The 21,693-nt window shown below is 29.9% G+C and overlaps 4 protein-coding genes across 7 annotated transcripts in view; 2 read left to right on the top strand and 2 right to left on the bottom strand.

Moving 5' to 3' along the window:
• The window catches only part of LOC141529020 (uncharacterized), a 50,131-nt gene extending 47,893 nt beyond the window's left edge, over positions 1 to 2,238 (top strand). The window contains 2 exon segments of the mRNA XM_074245354.1: positions 605 to 1,478; positions 1,959 to 2,238. Coding sequence (XP_074101455.1) covers positions 605 to 1,478; positions 1,959 to 2,179 — 1,095 coding nt within the window. The 3' untranslated portion in view covers positions 2,180 to 2,238.
• An 868-nt stretch (positions 2,239 to 3,106) lies between these two features.
• LOC141529017 (uncharacterized) lies at positions 3,107 to 4,618 on the bottom strand. Of its 3 annotated transcripts, none has more exons than XM_074245351.1 (6): positions 4,410 to 4,618; positions 4,198 to 4,359; positions 4,061 to 4,143; positions 3,728 to 3,982; positions 3,458 to 3,582; positions 3,107 to 3,383 (listed from the first exon to the last, which is right to left on the bottom strand). In XM_074245351.1, the coding sequence occupies exons 2-6, from the start codon at positions 4,329 to 4,331 to the stop codon at positions 3,162 to 3,164; spliced, it is 819 nt and encodes a 272-aa protein (XP_074101452.1). In that variant the 5' UTR covers positions 4,332 to 4,359; positions 4,410 to 4,618; the 3' UTR covers positions 3,107 to 3,161. The 3 variants fall into 3 exon arrangements, with proteins under 3 accessions (XP_074101452.1, XP_074101451.1, XP_074101453.1); XM_074245350.1 differs by having other exon boundaries at positions 4,198 to 4,348; XM_074245352.1 differs by having other exon boundaries at positions 3,728 to 3,967; positions 4,198 to 4,348; positions 4,410 to 4,617.
• A 535-nt stretch (positions 4,619 to 5,153) lies between these two features.
• Positions 5,154 to 7,874, top strand: Syx17 (syntaxin 17). The gene is made up of 5 exons (XM_074245349.1): positions 5,154 to 5,422; positions 5,493 to 5,688; positions 6,514 to 6,731; positions 6,792 to 7,008; positions 7,649 to 7,874. The coding sequence occupies exons 1-5, from the start codon at positions 5,300 to 5,302 to the stop codon at positions 7,774 to 7,776; spliced, it is 882 nt and encodes a 293-aa protein (XP_074101450.1). The 5' UTR covers positions 5,154 to 5,299; the 3' UTR covers positions 7,777 to 7,874.
• A 10,897-nt stretch (positions 7,875 to 18,771) lies between these two features.
• Positions 18,772 to 21,297, bottom strand: LOC141528532 (farnesol dehydrogenase). 2 transcript variants are annotated; one of them, XR_012479391.1, is made up of 5 exons: positions 20,861 to 21,297; positions 20,012 to 20,138; positions 19,758 to 19,911; positions 19,383 to 19,622; positions 18,772 to 19,310 (listed from the first exon to the last, which is right to left on the bottom strand). XR_012479391.1 is itself a non-coding variant. In XM_074244622.1 (5 exons), the coding sequence occupies exons 1-5, from the start codon at positions 21,165 to 21,167 to the stop codon at positions 19,272 to 19,274; spliced, it is 768 nt and encodes a 255-aa protein (XP_074100723.1). In that variant the 5' UTR covers positions 21,168 to 21,295; the 3' UTR covers positions 18,790 to 19,271. The 2 variants fall into 2 exon arrangements, 1 of the variants encoding a protein (XP_074100723.1); XM_074244622.1 differs by having other exon boundaries at positions 18,790 to 19,310; positions 19,482 to 19,622; positions 20,861 to 21,295.
• Between the last annotated feature and the right edge of the window lie 396 nt (positions 21,298 to 21,693).

The following is a 21,693-nucleotide window of genomic DNA, read 5'->3' as shown; positions in this document are numbered from 1 at the left end:
AAATTTTTTTTCATTAAAAATTTTTTACGGTTTCTGTTATTGAAAAAATTATAAAGAAAATTGCAGATGTAAAAGATTTAAAAAACTCTTAAGTTGAATTTTTTTTCAATATTTTTTTTTTAAATACTGTACTTTCTTAAATATTGACGTTTTTAAAAAAATAAACTCATCCCGATGTTACATTCATCAAGAGCTTTCATTTAAGTACCCACATGCATTTTGATATATTTTTCATATATTTATATATATAATATACATAGATATATAAAATATATGAAAAATTGATGTGGGTACTCAAATGAAAGGTCTTGATGAGTGTAACATCGGGATGAGCTTATATCTTTAAAAATGTCAATAGTTCACAAGATACAAGGTCATTTCTTAATTATGTATCTAGAGATAAAAATTTTTTTAATGCAGTATAAATGTTATTTTTATGAATTAAAATATTTATAATCGTAAAACTAAACAATTACATTTCAAAATGACTCATAATTTATTGCAACTTTTGCTTCAAATTATTTAATTAAATACTTATTAATAAGCGCATGGTTTTCTTGTGTTTATCATTTGCATTGCGTTTTTTTGTTTGATATCCAAATAGAAAACAGGTAACGCAATTCGCGCTCTAGGAAGAATGGCTATCCTTTCAGCAAACAGTAGAAAAAATTCCGAGTCGCTGAGTGACGTCTCTAAAGAAGTAACTACACCGACAAATGAAGACATAATTATTACAGAAGATTCCCTGGATGACCCTATTAAAATTAACAACATTAACACCGACAATTCAGAGTTTTCTAACGGTAGAATAAGTAAAGCAGATTCCGATGAATTGCAAATAACCGAGCTGTCGTCAGGCGAGTACGTAGACTCTCTTGACATTGATACCTGTGACTCGTCGACAATTATTGAAACACAGAGATCCATCAGTCCAGAAGATTTTACAAAAATCGAAGATAAGATCAATGTCAACAAAATTAGTACCAGCGATAGTTTGCCGAGTGAACGATTTGATATCGATGACGATTTGTTATCCAGCGATTTAAAAAAAATTAAGATTATGTCTGACGAAGCCGACAATAAGACGGACACATTTATTTCTGAATTAAATTCGAGCGAAGAAAATATTTATACGGTTGATATTAGCATGGAAAGTCTGAAGACTACCTCGGAAATTCACGAAGAATTTTCCGAAAATTATTGCAGTATTACGAGCTTGCATATTAATGAGCCATCGTTTGAAGTTAAAGAAGAAATAACTATCAGTCGCATTAGTCTTCAAGATAAAGATGATAACAAATTTGTTAATTTAATTGGCGAACAAAATTTAAAGAGTAACTCATCGATTGTTAATAAAAATGATAATAATGATGATAAAATTCCAGCTACGCGCCCTAATTTTATTCCAATAGAAAGTAATACTAATTCGCATGGAAGTGTGTGTAAGCCTTGGTGTAAAACTAATTCTTCAAGTTTAGGTTTGTTAATTATTAGACAATTTTTTTTTTTTTTTTTTTTTTTCGTAAATATTTACAAGTCGGGTCAACTTTTTTAATTTTCATATTTTTAATGAAATTTTTATTTTATTTTATTGATATATTTTTTTGTGGAAAAAAAAAAAAAAAAATATGAACAATTTAAAAAAAAAGTTGATTATAAAAATTTTCAAAAATATTTATAAGTTTTTTAACCACTTGAAAATTTTAAACACATTTTAAACACTTGAAAATTTTTTGATTTTTCTTAAAAAATAAATAAAGCCTAGAAAATTATTTAAAAAAAATTTCATTTATACTTTTTAAAGTTTTTAAATATGCAATTTTTTAAATAAATTTTCTTTGCTATAATTTATTTGTTAAAAAATTAAAAAAAATTATCTGTATCAATTTTGACTAATTTTATAAATTAATTTTTTATGCTTTTTTAAATTATTAAAATTTTTATTTATCAAAAAACAGACAACGAAGAAGAAATCTCACGGGTAAGAGGCCACAGTTCACTGCATAGAGTAGTACGTACTGGAAGTGTTAGCCGAACGGCGAAGATGTTTGAACAAGAACAAGTTTCTTCATCGGCTAGACAGCAATTGAGTCCAGGCAGCCGAATAGTTCTTCCCGCAGCAAACGCACGACCTCAGAATGAAAGAATTCGAAAAGCGTTTGCTTTTTGGAATAAGTAAAATAAAACGTACAAGTGACACCATTTGATAACGAATAAATTTAATTATTTAATTCATAACACGAGCAATTTTTTTTTTTTTTTTTTTTTTTTTTTTTCATTGTACTTACTCATTTTATTTTACTTTATTTTATTTTTCAAGTTTGACCCAAATATTAATTTTTGTAGGTACTTAAATCATTTATTAAGTTATATACAATAATGAAGTTTAAAATTTATCGTTAATTTGTCTAATTGTAAAATACATATTAAATATGTACTAATGTAATGGAAAATTAAAATAAATGTAATTTATGTATTAAAACATATTTAAATTTAAAATTTAATTTTTTTTTTTCAAGTTATTATTATTATTATTTCATTTTTTATTATTATTTTCACATGTGAAAATTATTATGTAAATTTATTTATATTTTTTTATCATTTTGTTTTCTAAATCAATAACAAAATATATTTAAAAATTCATTATTGATCAAAATAAATATATTTTGTTTTGTTTAATAACAATATTTTATTTTTTTTTTTTTTAATATCAACAAAGCTGAAAAAATGAAAAAGTTTTATTTTCGCTTGAGCGCGTAATTTAAATCTCGCGGAAATTTTAATTTCTCATTTTTTACAATAGTAATATCGCACTTTTTTTAATCGTTTTAAAATTTCATGAATAAATAGTAAATATTTGAGAATTAATACTAATGAAAGTATACTCCAGATTTACAATATTTGTATCATACACAGAAAAAAAAATTCGAAAAAGAATTTTTCGTCTTAATTCAAGACAATGAAACTCTTCAAAATTATTTTCTTGGTTCAAGAATTTTCATCTTGATTCAAGTTAAATTTTTTTTCCGTGTAAATTTTCCGAGAAATTTTTTTCCGTGTAGAAAGACAACGCAAAGCTCAAAAATTTTCACAGAAAATACAAAAATAATAAACAAATCATCATTTATTGACAGTATAATCTCCAATCATCTAAATAATCACTATCCAACAAGAATTTCAAAACGATCGTACACAGATAGATCATTACCGATATGAACAATGCACTTATCGTAAAGAGGGGGCTCAAGTCGTCCATATTGTCGGTCTTGGTCTCGTTTAATTCGACAATAAAGATTTAAATTACCGACTACCAGGTCGATTCTAGGAATAGCCTCGTCAAGGGTGTAATTCGAACTCCTCCACTTTGAGGGACCCTTAATTATCTAAAAGGCAAGCAAGTCGCTAACTATCGGTTCAAGATTGAAAGACATACCAACCAAGAGAAATGACTACATACCCAGAAGACGGAGGAAAGATCGGAGCGAGTCAGATACAATGGCAAGCCATTTGGTAACACTTCTATTTGCAAATTATCACGGACCTTCTCTTCAATTGGATTCCATACCTCGATGAATGAAGGAACTACCAAAAACATACCAATAAAGTTCACAGTAAAAAATTTTGTTTAAAAAATATTTGACATAAAAATTTTTAACACAAAATTGTTCGACGTACAGACCCAAAATTTTTTACTGTACGTCAACTGATGAATGCAGAAGCGACCTACCTTCCGGTTTCGATAAAATATGTTTGCCATTCAATTCGTAGATGGCCAATTGACAAGTTCCTGATTTGCAGGAGTAGGGCACTGAGACACAATCCTTGGGCAGATGACACTGAGCGCCAGGTAGACCATAGCAGACTCCATCATGGGCAACGTAATTGTCCCTGCAGGAGCAGATTCCATTGGAGCAGTTGGAAAATTCCGTCTTGCAGCCTTGCTCGTTGGAGCAGTGCTTGTGCAAATCTGCAACCAAGTCATCTTGGTTCTTCTATCAAGCCTTTGCATCAAGTTTACTATAAATAAGGATGCTAGTCATCAGATTAAGCTGCATCTCACCTTTAGGGCTGGAACTATTGTTGACAAACTGGATGGTCGAGTTTTCACTAACAACTGATGAAGAGTTGATGACTTTTGAGCAACTGGAAATCAGTCAAAGTGAGATTCAATTATTAGATAAGGAAATTATCACTTACACGGATGTTGTTGAGTTACAACTTTTGACGACCTTATATTCTACCTCCCAAATATTGTTCAGTTGCGGTAATGGTACTCCAACAATCAAGGATCCAAAAAAGATCAACGAAGCAAATGATTTATTCTTGATCATTATTAATTTTGTTGATGCTGTAATAAAGCTTAATTTAATTTTTTAATAATTAAATTAGAACAAAAAAATTGCACTTACAGTTTTTAAAGTTTTTAACAAATTAAATTTTTTTAATAATTTTTTCAATAAAAAAAAATTATAAAAATTTTAAACCTCGGCTAACTTAATTTTCATTTGAGTACGACGGACGAAACAGCACTTGGAAGAAATCTCATCCGAGATTCTAATCAACAGCGATAAGTGATAGTGACGCGATCCAAATCACGGTTCAGCTGTGACCTTGCAAATCAATCTACTAACTTCTAGACCTCTATTCATTTTCAGATCTGTGTTATTCTGTCAAATCGTTGTGAAACAATGGTATCTAACATCTGACCTCTTTTATCGCTAACAATTGGATAGTTTTGTATGTAATCGATCAAGTGGCTATTTTCCAGTAATATTAAAAACATAATTAAATTAATGGCCACGATTATATATAATTATATGTAATCATTTATAATTAGACAAAAACTTTTTTCATCGGGATGTTTTCGTGGACGTTTGTTACGAAGTACGGGAGAAATACTTGTCGCTTACCATATATTTAATTTAAAAGTTCGTTCAAATTTTCCCGCCAATAGTATTTATTTAAATTCGAATTTCGCGCCATCTCTTGTAATTCAAGCAAATTATAAACGAAGTAATAGAAAACTTAATTACCGGTATGTAAGCTCTGTAAAATTTTAAATTTTCCATCAATTGGTAACAATAAGTCTTACTTTATCAACACTGCAAGTCTTTGTCATATATATTTTTTTATTTTTTTTTGTCTCAGAATCAGAATGTATGTAAACATCAGCTGATCTGTGGCAGTTTTTATATTTTTGGAAAGTTGTATAATATTAAACTATATTATAAAATAAGGAAGTACTTATAATAAGCTAGTGAATAATTTTTAAATTAGTGAATATCTTAAGTTCAAAGCAATGTCTGAATCAAGTACAATTAAACAACCTATCAGAAGATTAGAAATTCCCATAAGTAAATTCGATGTAGCAATACCACATCACTTGGATTTACTACGAAGACATAAAAATAACATTAAAAATGTAAGAAATATTTAGTTTATTTTTATTGTTAAAAATAGAAACATAAGTTCTATTTTTTTTTTAATTGTAGTACCAAAGAGACAAAGACTGGGCAAAAGTTCACAAGGAGCAAACAAATGCACTGAGGCTAGTCAAACAATTAGAACAGTTGTTATATGAAATGGACACGCTTCGCGGGCAAGTTGAAGACAACGATATTGACAAATTTGATAAACTCACCCACAATTCAAGATATTCTACAATAAATGCGATTCAGGAATATTTAGGTATGTTTTTTTTACCTACAATTTTTTTTTCACTATAATTTTAATAATTTATATTAATAAAGCATATAAATTTTTTAATGTCGCTTAGTTTCATTATCTAATGAATGACTTTTGTCCAATTGCACTGTACTTTCTTAACTATTGATATTTTTAAAGATATAAACTAATCCCGATGTTACACTCATCAAGAGCTTTCATTTAAGTACCCACATGCATTTTTGATATATTTTTCATATATTTATATATAAATATATGAAAAATTGATGTGGGTACTCAAATGGAAGGTTTCGATAAGTGTAATGTCGGGATGAGCTTATATCTTTAAAAATGTCAATAGTTTATAAGATACAAAGTCATTTCTTAAATAATGACTTTTGTTAAATTGCACTGTAGTTTCTTAAATATTGACGTTTTTAAAGATATAAGCTCATCTTGATGTTACACTTATCAAGAGCTTTCATTTGAGTACCCACATACATTTTTTATATATTTTATATATATACATATATATTATATATATATATATATATATATATATATATATATATATATATATATATATATATATATATATATATATATATATATATATATATATATATATATATATATATATATATATATATAAATATATAAAATATATGAAATATTGATGTGGGTACTCAAATGAAAGGTCTCGATGAGTGTAACATCGGGATGAGCTTATATCTTTAAAAATGGCAATACTTCACAAGACACAAGGTCATTTCTTAATTATATATCTAGAGATAAAAAATTTTCGAATGAATATTCTCTTGATAATATAGCTAATTCTTATCATCTTAGAAATGAAATTAGAGTACCCGACTTCGACGAAAAGCTCACCTGCATCACCCGAATCAGAAAAGGAGCAATCGCAGCCTTTGGACGAAAGATTTTTTCAGCTACAGACAGAGCAAGATGAAATCGAAAGACAGAACGCCTGTCTCCATGCTTGGAACTCTCTGCAAAATGATTTGCAGCAGCTTCATCAACTGTTTGTTCACATGAATCAATTGATTTATGTGAGTATTTATTGAAGTTTATAAATAAGAAAAAGTAGATGAGTCTATTTTTTTTTTAAGGACCAAAAGCATCATGTAAATGAAGTAGAAGACAACGTAGTCGAATCTCACGAGAATGTTGTAAGAGGAAACAAATTTTTGGAAAAGGCATCAAAATTAAAAGTAGCGACCTATCCATTGGCTGGTGCGCTAATCGGTACCTGCATCGGCGGGCCCGTTGGTCTAATTGCTGGTGTTAAACTTGGAGGGTTAACTGCTTTAGGCTGTGGAATTTTAGGTAATTTTTTTAATTTTGTAATTTTTTGTTTGTTATTTTTGTTATTATAAATTCATAAATTTAATTGAAGCAAAGTTTTTTTAAAATGTACATTTTTGTTAATTAATTCGGCTACGACTTAATCCTCAATCCTCAATCCTCTGATGAAAAATTCGAGGATAAAAAATTGAGCTTCCAACAATGTATAGAATAACAGTAATTAATATTTAGACGCATTAGTGCTGTGGCGGAAATCCGGGGGATAAAAAAGAACGAATAACAGTCAAAGAATATAATGAAATGTTTTACTTTATTCGTTAATGAGCATCAACATTGAAATTATGAAATAAAATACACTTGAAAGCATTTTTGGTTTTAGTAAAATAAAATTTGTGATATTTAATGAGAATTACAGTTTACAAGATATATAAAAAATTTTAATTTTGAGATAAATAACACCGGGACACAAAAAAAAAAGTTGTCAGTTGTCATTGAGTAAAATCCAAAAAACCCAAAGAAAGGCAAAAAATTACAGTCACAGCGATGAATAAAATTTTTTGGACCCAGATCGAGCATGATTTTTATGAATCTGAACATTAATTATATCGTTGAGCCGTAATATTGTATTGGAAAATTTTAATATTTAATATTTATTTTTCAGGATTTACCGGAGCTACGATTCTCAAGAAAAAACATTTAGAAAAATTGGAAAATGTTGAAGGACCATTGCAAATTAAAGACAAAGTGGAAGACCAAACTCCTGATCAAGACCAAAAGAAAGAATTGTGACAAACAATTCAATCTCAAGAAATTTTAGATAAAAAACAATGCGATATACTGTAGCTTTCACCTTTTATGCACTTTAGCTTAATAAATATTTAAATTTCTAGTTTTTAAATTAATATTTTACTCACATTGAAGAAAATTTCAAGTTTTAAAAAATTCACTACTATCTCGATGTATATTAATTAATTGGAATTTTTAATGAACATACTAAATAAGTTAATATTTAAATTAACATCTGATGACTTTTATTTTAAAATATTATCATAAAAAAAATTTTTAAATTTATGAAAAAATGATGCGTTGGTACCATACAAAAAGGATTGACCAAACTTAAATTTTGAATGCAATTTAGACTGATTCGAACCGGTAGATTTTGAAAAATCTCAAAAAAACTACAAAAAAAATTTTTTTCAAATGTTTTTTTGGAATAACTTTTCAAAGGCTCTACCGATTAATTCTGAAAACCAATCAGCTTTTAATATTAAAAAACTACGTCGATAAAAATTTTTTTTGTAAAAATAAATATGTAAAATTTTTTTTTGAAGCCCATGTAGACTTTTATGATCTAGCGTATGAATCATGGTGGAAAAATAATTCAAATAGACTATCACAGCGAAATCGTTCTTAGTCTCAGGAGAGGATTGATACTGGGTAGACTGTGTATAGAATGTATGCTACTGAATGGTGAACATCTCAGAAAACCTTAGAGACCGATTGTAATAATCCCAGTCCTAGAACAATCACGCGAACAAGCAACGGGGCCGAGGGGAAGTAGGAGAGAGATCGATGAAAACTGTATAGAATAATACTAGCGTGGATATCAGCGATATTGGATATTTAGATACTCCGTATAAGTATAATTCTGTTGAAACAATCCCCTTGACCGAATAGAGAAACGCGTACGAGCATTGTGTCATGAACCAACTCGTCTCTTTGGAACCGGTTTGTTCGTTCGCTTTCTGAGTGGGTACATGTTAAGTGGCAGATGGCAGAAAAGCATCCTATTGCCTCGAGAAACACGAGCGAGTATCAAAAAGCCTGGAAAAAGTTTATCTCTCTTTTACATCTCCGAAAAGTACGAAACAAAGACTCGAGAAACAAAAAAAAACAAAATTATTTTCACGCGAAACCGGAAAAAACTTTTATCCAATAATCTTGCGCAGCATCTGGTAACAAACGACGACAACGATAGTGTCACTCTCGAAAACTCGTAGTTTATTTTTTGAATATTTTTTTGACATTCTGATTTACTGAAAAAAAATTTCATTTTTTTTTCTTTCCTGAAATTTCAAAAATTTTTAGCTATTATTTTGCGTTACTAAAACTATAAGGCTGTATAGAATTTTTTTTTCTACTCTAATCAATGTAAAAATGTTGAAAAAATTAATATTTATGGAAAAAATGAAAAAAAAATTTTTTATTATGGTTTTAAGAAAATTTTAGAAAAAATTGCAAAACAAATATTTATTTAAGTGAAAAAGAAGAATAAAAAATTAAAAAAAAAATTAATCAAAGAAAGGGAGGGAAGGGGGGCAAAATGGGCACGTATCCTCGAAATTTCGTAAAAAATTTTTTTTTCCAAAAAATTGATTTTGATAAAAAAATTGAACCAGAAAAATTAAATAATTTTCAATGAATCAAAAAATTTTTAGTTTAATTAATTTTAATGCTTCATTAAATTTTATCAAAAATAAACTCTAATAATAAATGACGATAATATGATGATTGATAGGTGTATTTAATTAGTAAAAGGTATCTTGAATATTCATTAAGTAATTAAAAACAGGAGTGTAAATATGTGCAGGTATAATGCTGGTAAAGAGCTTCTTGATCACAATTAAATCTCGTTTATTACCTTTTCACGGCACTCGTGTATACCGAAAGAGCTCGCTCTACAGCATAAGTGTTCTTTGCACGAATTAATTTTGAAGCTTCTAACGTAAAGCTCTCACTTAACTATCACTTATCACATCACTTGATATTGGCATAACTTATCGGACATTAGTTTAATAATAATATCAATAATGCTTTCAATATCATACTCAATATACTATATAAGAAATTTTTGCGTTAAATATTCAACAGTCTTTTGCGTCAATCTAATACAGTTGTGTTAAATTTATGAATATACCATTTAAACCGATGATAAAAAATGACATTATATCTTGTCAACTAATGATATTTTTACAGATATAAGCTCATCTCGATGTTACACTCAATTTTTCATATATTTTATATATTTATATATATATTATATATATGTATATATGAAAAATATATGAAAATGCATGTGGGTACTCAAATGAAAGGTCTCGATGAGTGTAACATCGGGATGAGCTTATATCTGTAAAAATATCATTAGTTGACAAGATACATTATCATTTCTTAATTATTATAAGTCTTACAGTCCGAAATTACAGACTATGATCAAAAAGTTAGTGTTGGTAATTTCCTTTCAAATGAAACGGTATTGTGACAAAGACTTGAAATTACGGTAATTTTATATCTCTCTATTTAAGTGATGTAATCAGTTATCATTGGTCTTAACACAACTGTTATTGAGTATTTCGATCGCGTAAGCAGGAACTCCAAGGAACCCTCTCTTAGAAAAGCTTCTGCACGCCGGGCACTATTATGACCCCGGGTAATGGGATGATCGGATGATCCGGTAAGCTATTCGGATGCGCTGTCTACCGGAATATTTCAGCCTTGGAAAGCTCGTAGGGTGACACAGACCGAGCGCCCCGAAGAAGTAAAGGTAATAAGTATTATATAATATCAGAAGCTGAGAAAATGAGCGGGTTAAGTTGCGCGAGGAATAAAAAACATAAATCTCTCTGATGGGATTTGGAATAAACGGAAATAAACGGTTGTTCATGTCACGGATCACGGCCACTAGATGATCCCCAGATTCCTCTTTATTTTTTATTCTATTTCTATTTTCTATTTTCTACTATGCCTGTACAATACACAAACAGTGAAAATTATTATTGCTATCCCGAAATAATTGTGTACTCTAGTGTGTGATGTATATTAAATACAAGTTTACACACAGCAGCAGAGTAGATCGGTTATAGAAGTGTGTTGTTACTGAAAACCGCTTTTCGTATTCACCCATCCGGATGTACGCACTGACAGCCTCGATAACAACGAACCGGTATAACGTATTTACAAGCTGCATAAATAAATGGAAATTGCAAACCGCTGTAACACCGCCCCACGAGTGTCGAATCATAGTTTCCGTCCACCATCTGCCATCTACTCTCTACACTTATTTGGACTCTGGACTTTGTACATAACATTCGGCCCTCTACTCCCAACTCTCTCTCTCTCTCTCTCTCTCTCTCTCTCTCTCTCTCTCTCTCTCTCTCTCTCTCTCTCTCTCTCTCTGGCCAAAGTGTTTGAAAGAATCATTGCTAATCAAGTGATAACCTATCTGGAGGATAATGAGTTACTCGACCCTTTTCAATCTGGATTTAGGAAACATCACAGCACACAATCAGCATTACTGAGGCTCACTGATGATATTAGGCAGGCGATGGACAAGAATAAACTTACCATAATAGTCTTATTTGATTTGAGTAAGGCTTTTGACTATGTTGACCCCAAGATCATACTGATTGCGTTATTTGAGCTTGGTTTTTCAATGGAAACAATTATCTGGTTTTTCTCCTACTTATCAAATCGCTCTCAGTCAATACTGAATAATCTTGGGACTCCAATTCAGCTCCTTAGAACTTCATCTGGTGTTCCTCAAGGTTCTGTGCTTGGTCCAATCCTGTTTTTAATTGTCATGAATTCTGTTGTCAGATGGCTAGTGTATTGTAACCATGGTCTGTTTGCTGATGACAAATATATTTATCTACATTTCTTTATGTATCAACTACAAGAGGCAGTCAGACAGGTCAACATTGATGCACAATCAGTTGCGGATTGGGCAAGGAAGCATGGCTTGGAGATAAACTTGTCCAAGACCAAAGCAATGATCTTGGGTTCAAATAGCAAGCTGAAACAACTGAGTAACTTTGATCTGCCACCTATTATTATAGATGGTGTCATAATTCCATATGTTGATACTACCAAGTGCTTGGGATTATACATCAGCAGGAACCTAAGTTGGAATCATCATGTCAAGCTAGTGGTTAGCAAAGTTAATTCAGCCTTGCATTCTCTCAAGGTTCGGAAGAACATTTTCTCAACTGACGTCAGGAAATTGTTAGTATCATCCACCATCTTACCACTTCTTGATTACTGTTCCATCGTATTAGTAGATTCAACATCTGAAAATGACTTAAAACTTCAACGTGCAATAAATTGCTCAATTAGGTTCATTTTCAATCTTAGAAAAGATGAGCATATAACACCTTATCAACGAGAATTGGGATGGCTTACTGTGAAATATCGTAGAATGTACTTCATGAGTTGTTACTTCTTTAAGCTACTTCAAGTTGGTAAACCCAAGTACCTACGAGATGCTTTTGTTGAGGAGACCGAAGTCAGACGTTCAGATAGGTTAGCAACCAAAAACACTCTCTTTTCACGTTTCCGCATTTTGCTACGACCTTCATGGAGCGGTCATTCCAAGTGAGTGTAATACGATTGTGGGAAGAACTGCCTGAAGAGATTGTAAACTCATCTAGTCTTGAAGTGTTCAAAAATAAAATTTTTGACCATTTGTTGAACTTGGATTATTAATTTTGTTATTGTAAAGTGATAGGTTCTCTGATAATTACTGTTAGATTCTAAGTGTTAAATTCTCCAACTTTGTTATTTTATCGGCTGTTATAAATTGAATAATTTAGTGAGTATGCTAGTTGAATCAGATAAAATTAATATAAATTTTTATATTAGATCTTTATTATAGTTTATGTACTTATATAATTTTTCTATTATTATTGTATTTGTAAATCATATTGTATTTAAAATTGCCATTTGGCTTGTGCCTTGGCATTAATAAACTATCAATCAATCTCTCTCTCTCTCTCTCTCTCTCTCTCTCTCTCTCTCTCTCTCTCTCTCTCTCTCTCTCTCTCTCTCTCTCTCTCTCTCTCTCTCTCTCTCTCTCTCTCTCTCTCTCTCTCTCTCTCTCTCTCTCTCTCTCTCTCTCTCTCTCTCTCTCTCTCTCTCTCTCTCTCTCTCTCTCTCTCTCTCTCTCTCTCTCTCTCTCTCTCTCTCTCTCTCTCTCTCTCTCTCTCTCTCTCTCTCTCTCTCTCTCTCTCTCTCTCTCTCTCTCTCTCTCTCTCTCTCTCTCTCTCTCTCTCTCTCTCTCTCTCTCTCTCTCTCTCTCTCTCTCTCTCTCTCTCTCTCTCTCTCTCTCTCTCTCTCTCTCTCTCTCTCTCTCTCTCTCTCTCTCTCTCTCTCTCTCTCTCTCTCTCTCTCTCTCTCTCTCTCTCTCTCTCTCTCTCTCTCTCTCTCTCTATGTGCAATCACGGAGGGCTCGGTTATGTATTTTCGATCAAATTATACTGCTGTTAGATTTAAAAACGCACAAATTATTCCAAATTACCTGGATAAATAATTGCTGAGATAAATTCATGGTCGACCTGCGATTTATTTCTGGTTATTTATCGCGATTATAATCTAGATATTATCTTGATACGAAATGGAACGTAAAAATTTATAAGCCCAGGCTAAATTTTAAGCTAAAACTGGACTTCAGTGTAAATTTTGGAAGCTTTTAATAATTTTTTTTATTCCATAAAAAATTCTTTGGAAAATTTATTGAGTTTCTAGCAACTTTAAGAGAAAATTGATAGAAATAAGAGTGGATTGATTGAATTTCAAACTCTAAGAGTCGCAAAATCTTGGCAGGATTTTTTTTTTTTTTTTTTTTTATTTTTTTTAGGTTTTTAATTAATTTCTCATACAGAGAGAAGAAATTCTTGATTCGAAGGAAAATTTTTTTGGCTTGAAAAAAATATTTAAGAAAGACTAAAAGATTTTTTTTTTTGTTTGTAGAAATTTATTTATTGTATTTGCATTAATGACAGAACTTTTGAATAAATTTTTCATGCAATAACATATTGAGAACGGTAATCAGAAAAAATAGACCCGGAAAAAAAATTTTAAATTATGAAAAATTCATATTATTTCATTAAATTAATTATAAAATAAAAATTACAATAATATTTGTATCACACACACACAGTTTTTCTGGAAAACAAGCACCCCTGAAATGATTGCTCCGTTTTTTTGTTACAAAAAATTTTATTATTGTAATTTTTCATTTTGCGCGCTTCTGTCCAAATGTTTATTATTGACAATTTAATTAATCAATATTTTAACAAATTTTACTTATTAATATTTAACAATATTTTATTTCAACTTCCATTGAACTTAAAAATGGATGAGTAGTTTCTTCACGTACAAATAAGTTCCCCGTAGCTGATAGAGTAGTTGGTCCACCCTTAAATTTAGTCCAGCTCTTCTAGTTATAAAAATAAGAGGAGGATTAAATAAGCTCTGTCTGATAGTATCCGGTGAATTAATTCCAGCGAGTTAAAGGTGGATACACAGAAGCAGTTGGATAGAAAAATGTAAAGGGATCACAAACACTTGGTTCCGGGTCAACTCTATCAACTTTCTCTTTCTGGTCAGAAGCTTTAGTCGATTGATTATTTAAGCTATCGTCTCCTGTCTTGACGTCTTCCACCTTATAGCTCCTAGGTTTCTTTACCATTTTACTTCTCTCTGTTTGCACAGAATACATACACATATACAGATTCTCAGGAGGTGGAATAAGAGCAGAAAGGTTCACGGTTTCCTTCGTTCTGGAGCCTCTTCTTGCAACTGACTCGTAATCCTTTCCGCCTTCAGAGTCGCGTCTCTCGTATATTTGTAAATGCACTGCCAACTCGTCCCCTTTAATCCCCGTTGGCACCCCCTTGGATTCACGTTCAAGAGACTCCAGAACCTGAAATTGAAAAGGACTTTCGCCTATCTTATTCTATTCTCTTCCTTCTGTTTTTCTTCGCGAATGAATCAACTGCCTTGTCCTATACCAATGTATATGTATTTTGCTGTCTCTTTTTCTTCTTTTTTTTTTTTTTTTTATTTCTTCCTTCTTCTTTTTTACAATAAGGTACGAGTTTAAACACGAAAGATCACTTGGTTTCATCTTGGATAATTAATTGTAAATTTTATTATTATTATTATTATTATTATTATTATTATTATTATTATTACTAAGTTGAAATTTTTCAAAATTAATAATAATAATAATCTTGTATTAAAATTTTTTTTATTATTATTGTTTTTATTACGACCTTTAAAATAACATTAAACTTCAATTAAAAAAGAAGATGAATTTTATGTTATTCATTTTTCGTTTAAATCTTGTCGCTTGTTCTAATAATCCACGGGTACGGAGGCTCGTAAAAGGTGAATGTGTATATAAGAAAGAAAATAGAGAAGTAAAAGGACCAAGGGTCGAGATAAGCACGGATGCAAGGCTGCTGTAAAATGCCGCTGAGAAATAAAAAGCTCGTTTTCTGGCTCCTGGTGCTGGGATCGTTCGCCGTCGTGGCGATTACTTTATTTCTATCCGCCTTATATGTAAGTTACATAAAATAAAGGAGAAAAAAATAATTTTTCAAGCATACTTTCACTTGACGGTCTGATCTGTAAAAAACATTACTACTTGCTTTAATTCACTTGCTGAATTTTATGTCTCTGAATTAAATTATTAATACCATATTTATTGTAAATTTTTTTTTTTTATTGTTATTTAAATTAGTGGCGGGAACCAGTAGTTGGATTTTATAGTTTAAATTTTAAAGTATTTTATGAATATTCATTAAAAATCAGTAAATATTTCTCCATTTTCTAACTTACTTACTAACTAACTATATTAATTTATTCTTTTGTATTTGGACACTATTTCTGACCCTGGATAAAATAGGTATTTTTATTGTTTCCCTCCGAACGCGAGAATAATTAATAATATAATAAACACTGTCTGTACACTAATTGAATCTATAAATTCGAAATATTAACAAAAGTTTAAAATGTCATAATTTATTTAAAGTATTTAATAAAATATTCCAGACGTATAAATCACATATACAAATGAAAAAAAGAAAAACCCTCTTCAAATATCAAATAATTAGGTAATTGAATCAGGGACGATACATCACGTTTAATTTGGGTAAAAGTACATGAGCTTTTTCGTTGCTTTTACTCATAAAAAACCCACAATCTACTTAAAGTCTGACACTGCATTGCTGCATATACACTGACAATATCACAGAATAGAGTACAGAGAGTTTCAGTCAGGTTGTGTTTACACTAACACTAGTACTAGTTCCGTTAACGAACCCTCATCCTCTTTACCACTTCACTACACAGGGTATAGCTTTTGCTTGTAGTACAGACCGTGATTCATGCTATTCTACTTTGCAACTATGATTATTATTTTTATTATTAAATTTATTAAATTTTGCTTTATTAAATTATAACTTGTTAAATTGCACTGTACTTTCTTAACTATTGACGTTTTTGAAGATATGAGCTCATCCCGATGTTGCACTCATCAAGAGCTTTCATTTGAGTACCCACATGCATATTTTGATATATTTTTCATGTATACATATATATAATATATATAAATATATCAAATATATGAAAAATTGATGTGGGTACTTAAATGAAAGGTCTCGATGAGTGTAACATTGGGATGAGCTTATATCTTTAAAAATGTCAACAGTTTACAAGATACAAGGATATATAATAAAATCTACTAATAGCCATTATTTAATAAAGCTGAATTTTATTTATTTATAAATAAATTTTCTCCAAAAAATTATTTTTGAAAAATTGCATTTGTAGTTTTTTCTAATTTCTAAATGTCATTTTTTTTTATAAATTCTTTTTTTTTTGCTATAATTTATTTGTTACAAAAATTCTTAAAATTATCAACTATCAGCTAAGTTAATTTTCACATTAAAACAGCAATAAAAATACGATTTGACTGATGATGGACGAGTGCTCTTGGAAGTAGAGTGGTAATAATGTCAAGATAATACAAATTAAAAGAGGATCGTGTGATTAAGCAAAAAATAAAAATCCATGCGGTATCAGTAAAAGGTGAAATCGGAGACATGAATGTAGGCGACAGTTAAGGTGTCAAACAAGTTTCTGAGAATTTCGGATAGTTCTAGGAGATCAAGAGAAGTGCGTCGCTTTATGGGATTCTAAAGTATTACGATATCTCTGTGCAATGAGATCAAACTCAGTATATAGAGGACGGTATGTATATAATAGTATAAGACTCGCTGCTCCCCTTTATCGTTTCTGTGAATCTCAAACGCTTAAATTTTCCGAGTTTAGATAGAGAAGCTAACTGTAGAAAGCTCATGGAATATAATAGACATTTAAATACTTCTTATCGTTAAATTATTCCCTATTTTGAACTTTCTCATAATAATAAATAATTTTACTTTATCTCCATTCATGATTTCAAGAGATTTTTTATTTAGAAAAATTTAATTGATTTTTTTGTGAAAAATTTTTATTTATTGATTTTTGGCTCTCTTACAACTTTTACTGAAGTAAGTTTATTTAAGGAGCTTCCTAATAAAAAAAAACTAACAATTTAATTGTATTAGCTCTTAAACTAATGCACAGTAAATTTAAGTTTGTCATTATCGATATAATAGTCTCAGTAGGATTACAATTATTGATGCACATTACACGAGTGAGTATTAAAATTATTGATAGTAATTAATAGTACACAGATAATAGTGATCATCACCGATTGTTATCAATCGCAGCGAATTATTTCGGAATTACCACACCATGTAATGACCTTTAAAGCTCCTGAATATGACAATAACATTTAACTCCACGTTTAAATGTTCTGAATTTCATCAACAGTACAATAAAATAAAATTAAATAGAATCTAAAATTTTATTCGTAATAAAATACTTGTAAATTAAAAACAATTAAGGGATTAAAAAAATTAGTAAGCACTGATAAAAATTTATTTAATTTAAAAAAAAAAAAAAAAAAAAAAGAATTAATATAAATTTTATACTAAAATAATTTCAAGAATTTATCTATCGAATTGATTTAATTTTTTTTTTCTGTAGAATTAATAGTTTTAAAATAAAAATTTCGACGATATTTTCTAGACTAATAAATTAAAACATTTTTAATTAGTATGAATGACTGAAGAATCATTGAATTAAAGAAAAAACAGATAAAATTGTAGCTAGTCCTCGATTCTAATCAATTCTTATTAACAATAAAATATTCCAGGTGCGTTCTAATTCCAAGATCACGTTTCCGCCAAAAAAGTATCCATTCCATATACATGTCTTGTTCTTGTTCTGTATCCCTATAAGCCGTTTGACCCCCGCTGAATTGCTCCCGGTGCGAATTGGATTAACACGATACGTTTTCCGGCATTGCTGTCTTTGCTATCTCTGCATTGCTATATCCTTTCTCTTGGTACTTCCTATCCCGGTGTCTTATATGCCTTATATCGGTGACTGTGCAGAGGGTAGAGGGTAGTTTAGATATCTACAACTGTAGTGCAGTGACAGAAATACTAAACAGACAAGAAGATATCGACAACAAAAAACGAAAAAACTCAAATACTTTTTGATGTTAAGTTTTCAGTTGTTGGTTGTTGGTTGTTGCTCTCAAAATTCACTGCAGCCGAAGAACTTGCAACACACTACACGATTTCTGGTAATTTAAGTTTTACTACCTTTTATCCGGGGATTTTACCCAAATCCTTGCGCAGGTGAAGCAGTGTGTGCATTGGCTTGTTTAGTCTATCTGTTTAACTTATTCTCATGTATTATTATTATTATTATTATTATTATTATTATTATTATTAATTTTAATTTTAAATAATTTCAATTTTAATTTTGAATAATTTCAACTTAATAACAATAAAAATAATCTATAATGTTAAGAGAATAAGAAAATAATTAGATTTAAGATCAAATTTATGTAATTAATGAATCATTTAAAAAAATGTACGCAATAACAACAATTTAATTTGATTATTTTTAATTTTCAGAGAATATGCTCGTTTTTTTTTTTTTTTTTATTTTTAACCGAGAAAAAATCTTTATGCTTGTTAAATTCAAGAAATTTCAGTTTTATTTCATCTAAAAATTTTTTAAATAAAATGTTTGTTAATTATCTACATGAATTTTTTTTTATTTGATTCCATCTGCCCCCCCCCCTCCCTTTAAAAAATTTAATTTTGAGTTTTTTTATAGTGAAAATGACCATTACTCCATTATATTTGATAACTAATGTATTAATTTAAAAATTAATGACACATTGCAATATTTTCGATTTTTTTTTAAATCTCCCTTAGCTATTTCAGCATTTTCACTTTCCTCGTATCTTCAACCCACTAGACAAAGTATTAATTTAAAAAATTGTTGGTATGGTGTTACAATTTCCTGAAACTTTGTTAGCAGTTGAATTGCACTTGAAGATTGTTGTATTGTAGAACTTTAGTATAACTTAAAGTATTCTAAGGTTCCCCAGTTCTCTGAATCGTCAGCTCGGAAATCTAAAAATAAACATGAAGCATAAAATATTTTCCAAGCTCACCGGATAAATATTAAATACTTAAAGCTCCTACAAGAGTCAAAAATATTTGCGTGTTTTATTTTATCCACGAAAAACTTGTCAAGCTTACGGTTTACGGTAACAATAATAATAGCAGTGAAAATATAGGTACTTGTACATGAGGCGGTGTGCCAAGAGCATAAAGTACAGCATCAGCAATGTCTTCTGGTTCCAGAGCTGGAATTTCATCAAAGAGATTTTTTAAATTCGTCTTACTTGCTATATTTGTTTTAACCAGACCGGGACTTATACTCTGTAAATAATAAATTTACTGCACTGAATTTTAGCTTCCATTTATTTAAGTACAAATAAATACTCGTATGACTTCGTAAAAAAAAAAAACAAACGTCCAAATTTTCTGTATAAAATTACTTTAAAATTTACATACCGTAATTTTAATGCCAAGTTTTGCTTGAGATAATTCACGACGAACCGAGTGTGTGATGGCTACGCTAGCGTGCTTGCAAGCTGGGTATAAATTGTAGCTGTTCGACCCGACGCTGTCTGATAAACCTTTCATGGGGATTTCATGACCAACGACGCTGCAAAGTAAATATATACGCATAATAGTCGAAGGTGTTGTGTTCGCTTTGTTTTTCGATTATTTTTATCAATATTTTATGAACAGAAGTTCGATTTAACCTGTTGATAATAATAATGTGTCCTTGAACTCCTCTGTCTCGCATCGATTTAATGGCGGCTCTTATGCACGTAGCAACAGCCAGGACATTGATATTTAATAGTCTTTCAAAGCTTTCTCTGTCAGCATCTGGAAAATATAATATCTTGACATTTAATTGATTTTCAAATAAATAGGTGACACAATTTTTTTTAAGCATTAAATATCAAATTTAAAAAAAATTTATTTATTTATAATTACAACAGATATATCTGTCATGGAAAAAAATAATCTGTGAAAATTACATTAATGGTGTAAATTTACATTTTTAAATATTGTCACGGTCAAAAAAAATTTTTAAATTTACAGGTAAGAATATATGTAAAAATTACATATATAAAAAAATTAAATAATTTTATATTGACAAAAAAAAGGTTTTGGATAACAGATTTTTTAGCACATATAAATGAAAGGAGCTTTAAGAAATTTTTAGAAGCCAGTGTATACTTAATTGAACTTTTATAAATAAAACAACAAGGCGCGTAACCGAAAATCATGACGTTTAAAAAAATTTTTTAAAAAAAATTTTTTTCTTAATTTTTTGAAAATAAAAAAAAATTTTTTTCGTCTTTCAAGTCGTGAAAAATGACGTACTATATTTTTTAATATTTTTATCGAGAAAAAATTAGGAAAAACATTTTTTAAAGAAATTTTTGGAGTTGTCCATTTTACCTCTCCTTCCCTAATTTGTATTTTTATTGCAAGAATTTTCGTTCTATTGTATTTTGTATTTTTTAAGGAGCAGTACTTTTTTTTTTTTTTTTTTTTTTTTTTTTTTTTTTAATGTACTGTAATGATAAAATTAAAAATACCATAAATAGTTCTGTAATCAACGACTCCAGCGCAGTTGATCAAAATATCAACGCCTGAAAATTGTTTATCAACAACTTCAAAAGCATCACTTATGTCTTTATCCTGCGAAACGTCACACAGAATCCCGTGAAAAGAGCCAGCTTTAGGAGCACTTGAAACGCTTTCTTTTATCTTCGGAAACTCTTTCGCGTTAATATCCAAGCCGATTACATTTATTCCGTTGCACAATAATGAGACTGTAATAGCGCGACCGATTCCCGAGCATGCACCAGTTACCACGGCTATTTTACCTCTCCATCTGTCCATTTTTTAATCTTTCGAATTACGGCCGCTATAAAATAATTACAATAATATTTTCAAGAATAAAACACTTGAACGCTTTTTATTTTCAGAATAATAATTACGCACGCTTCTGAGGCATGTTCGGATTGATACTGATTGATGCTGAGTGAGTCTTTGATATAAATGTATGTGTGGTTACATCATACTTGCAGGGACCGAGTGTATCATTATGTAATTTCATTGCCGCTCGTTGTAAGTGCCAATTATATACTCAACAGGATTGTTTATTCATGTGGCTATAGAGCGTCGAGATCGATTAATTTAAATTTTATTATCTGAATTGTATTCACATTATTGAAAACATCATGCATTCATTTTTGGGAGCATAAATATTAACCTATCAGTTATCTGTTTTCGAATGTATTAATAAAATTATCATTTATGGATGTAAAACGATGTTTTTCACTTAAATGAATTATTCTGTTGCTAAAAATGTATTATGAACTCACTTTGCGTCGAAATCGATCATTTAATTATTAGAATCTATTGT

The sequence above is a fragment of the Cotesia typhae genome, unplaced genomic scaffold, assembly GCF_013202065.1.
Source record: "Cotesia typhae breed Kobodo isofemale line unplaced genomic scaffold, CoteBio_Ctyphae contig_44, whole genome shotgun sequence".
NCBI classification, from domain to species: Eukaryota; Metazoa; Arthropoda; class Insecta; order Hymenoptera; family Braconidae; genus Cotesia; species Cotesia typhae.
This window is presented reverse-complemented; position numbering and strand designations above follow the sequence as displayed.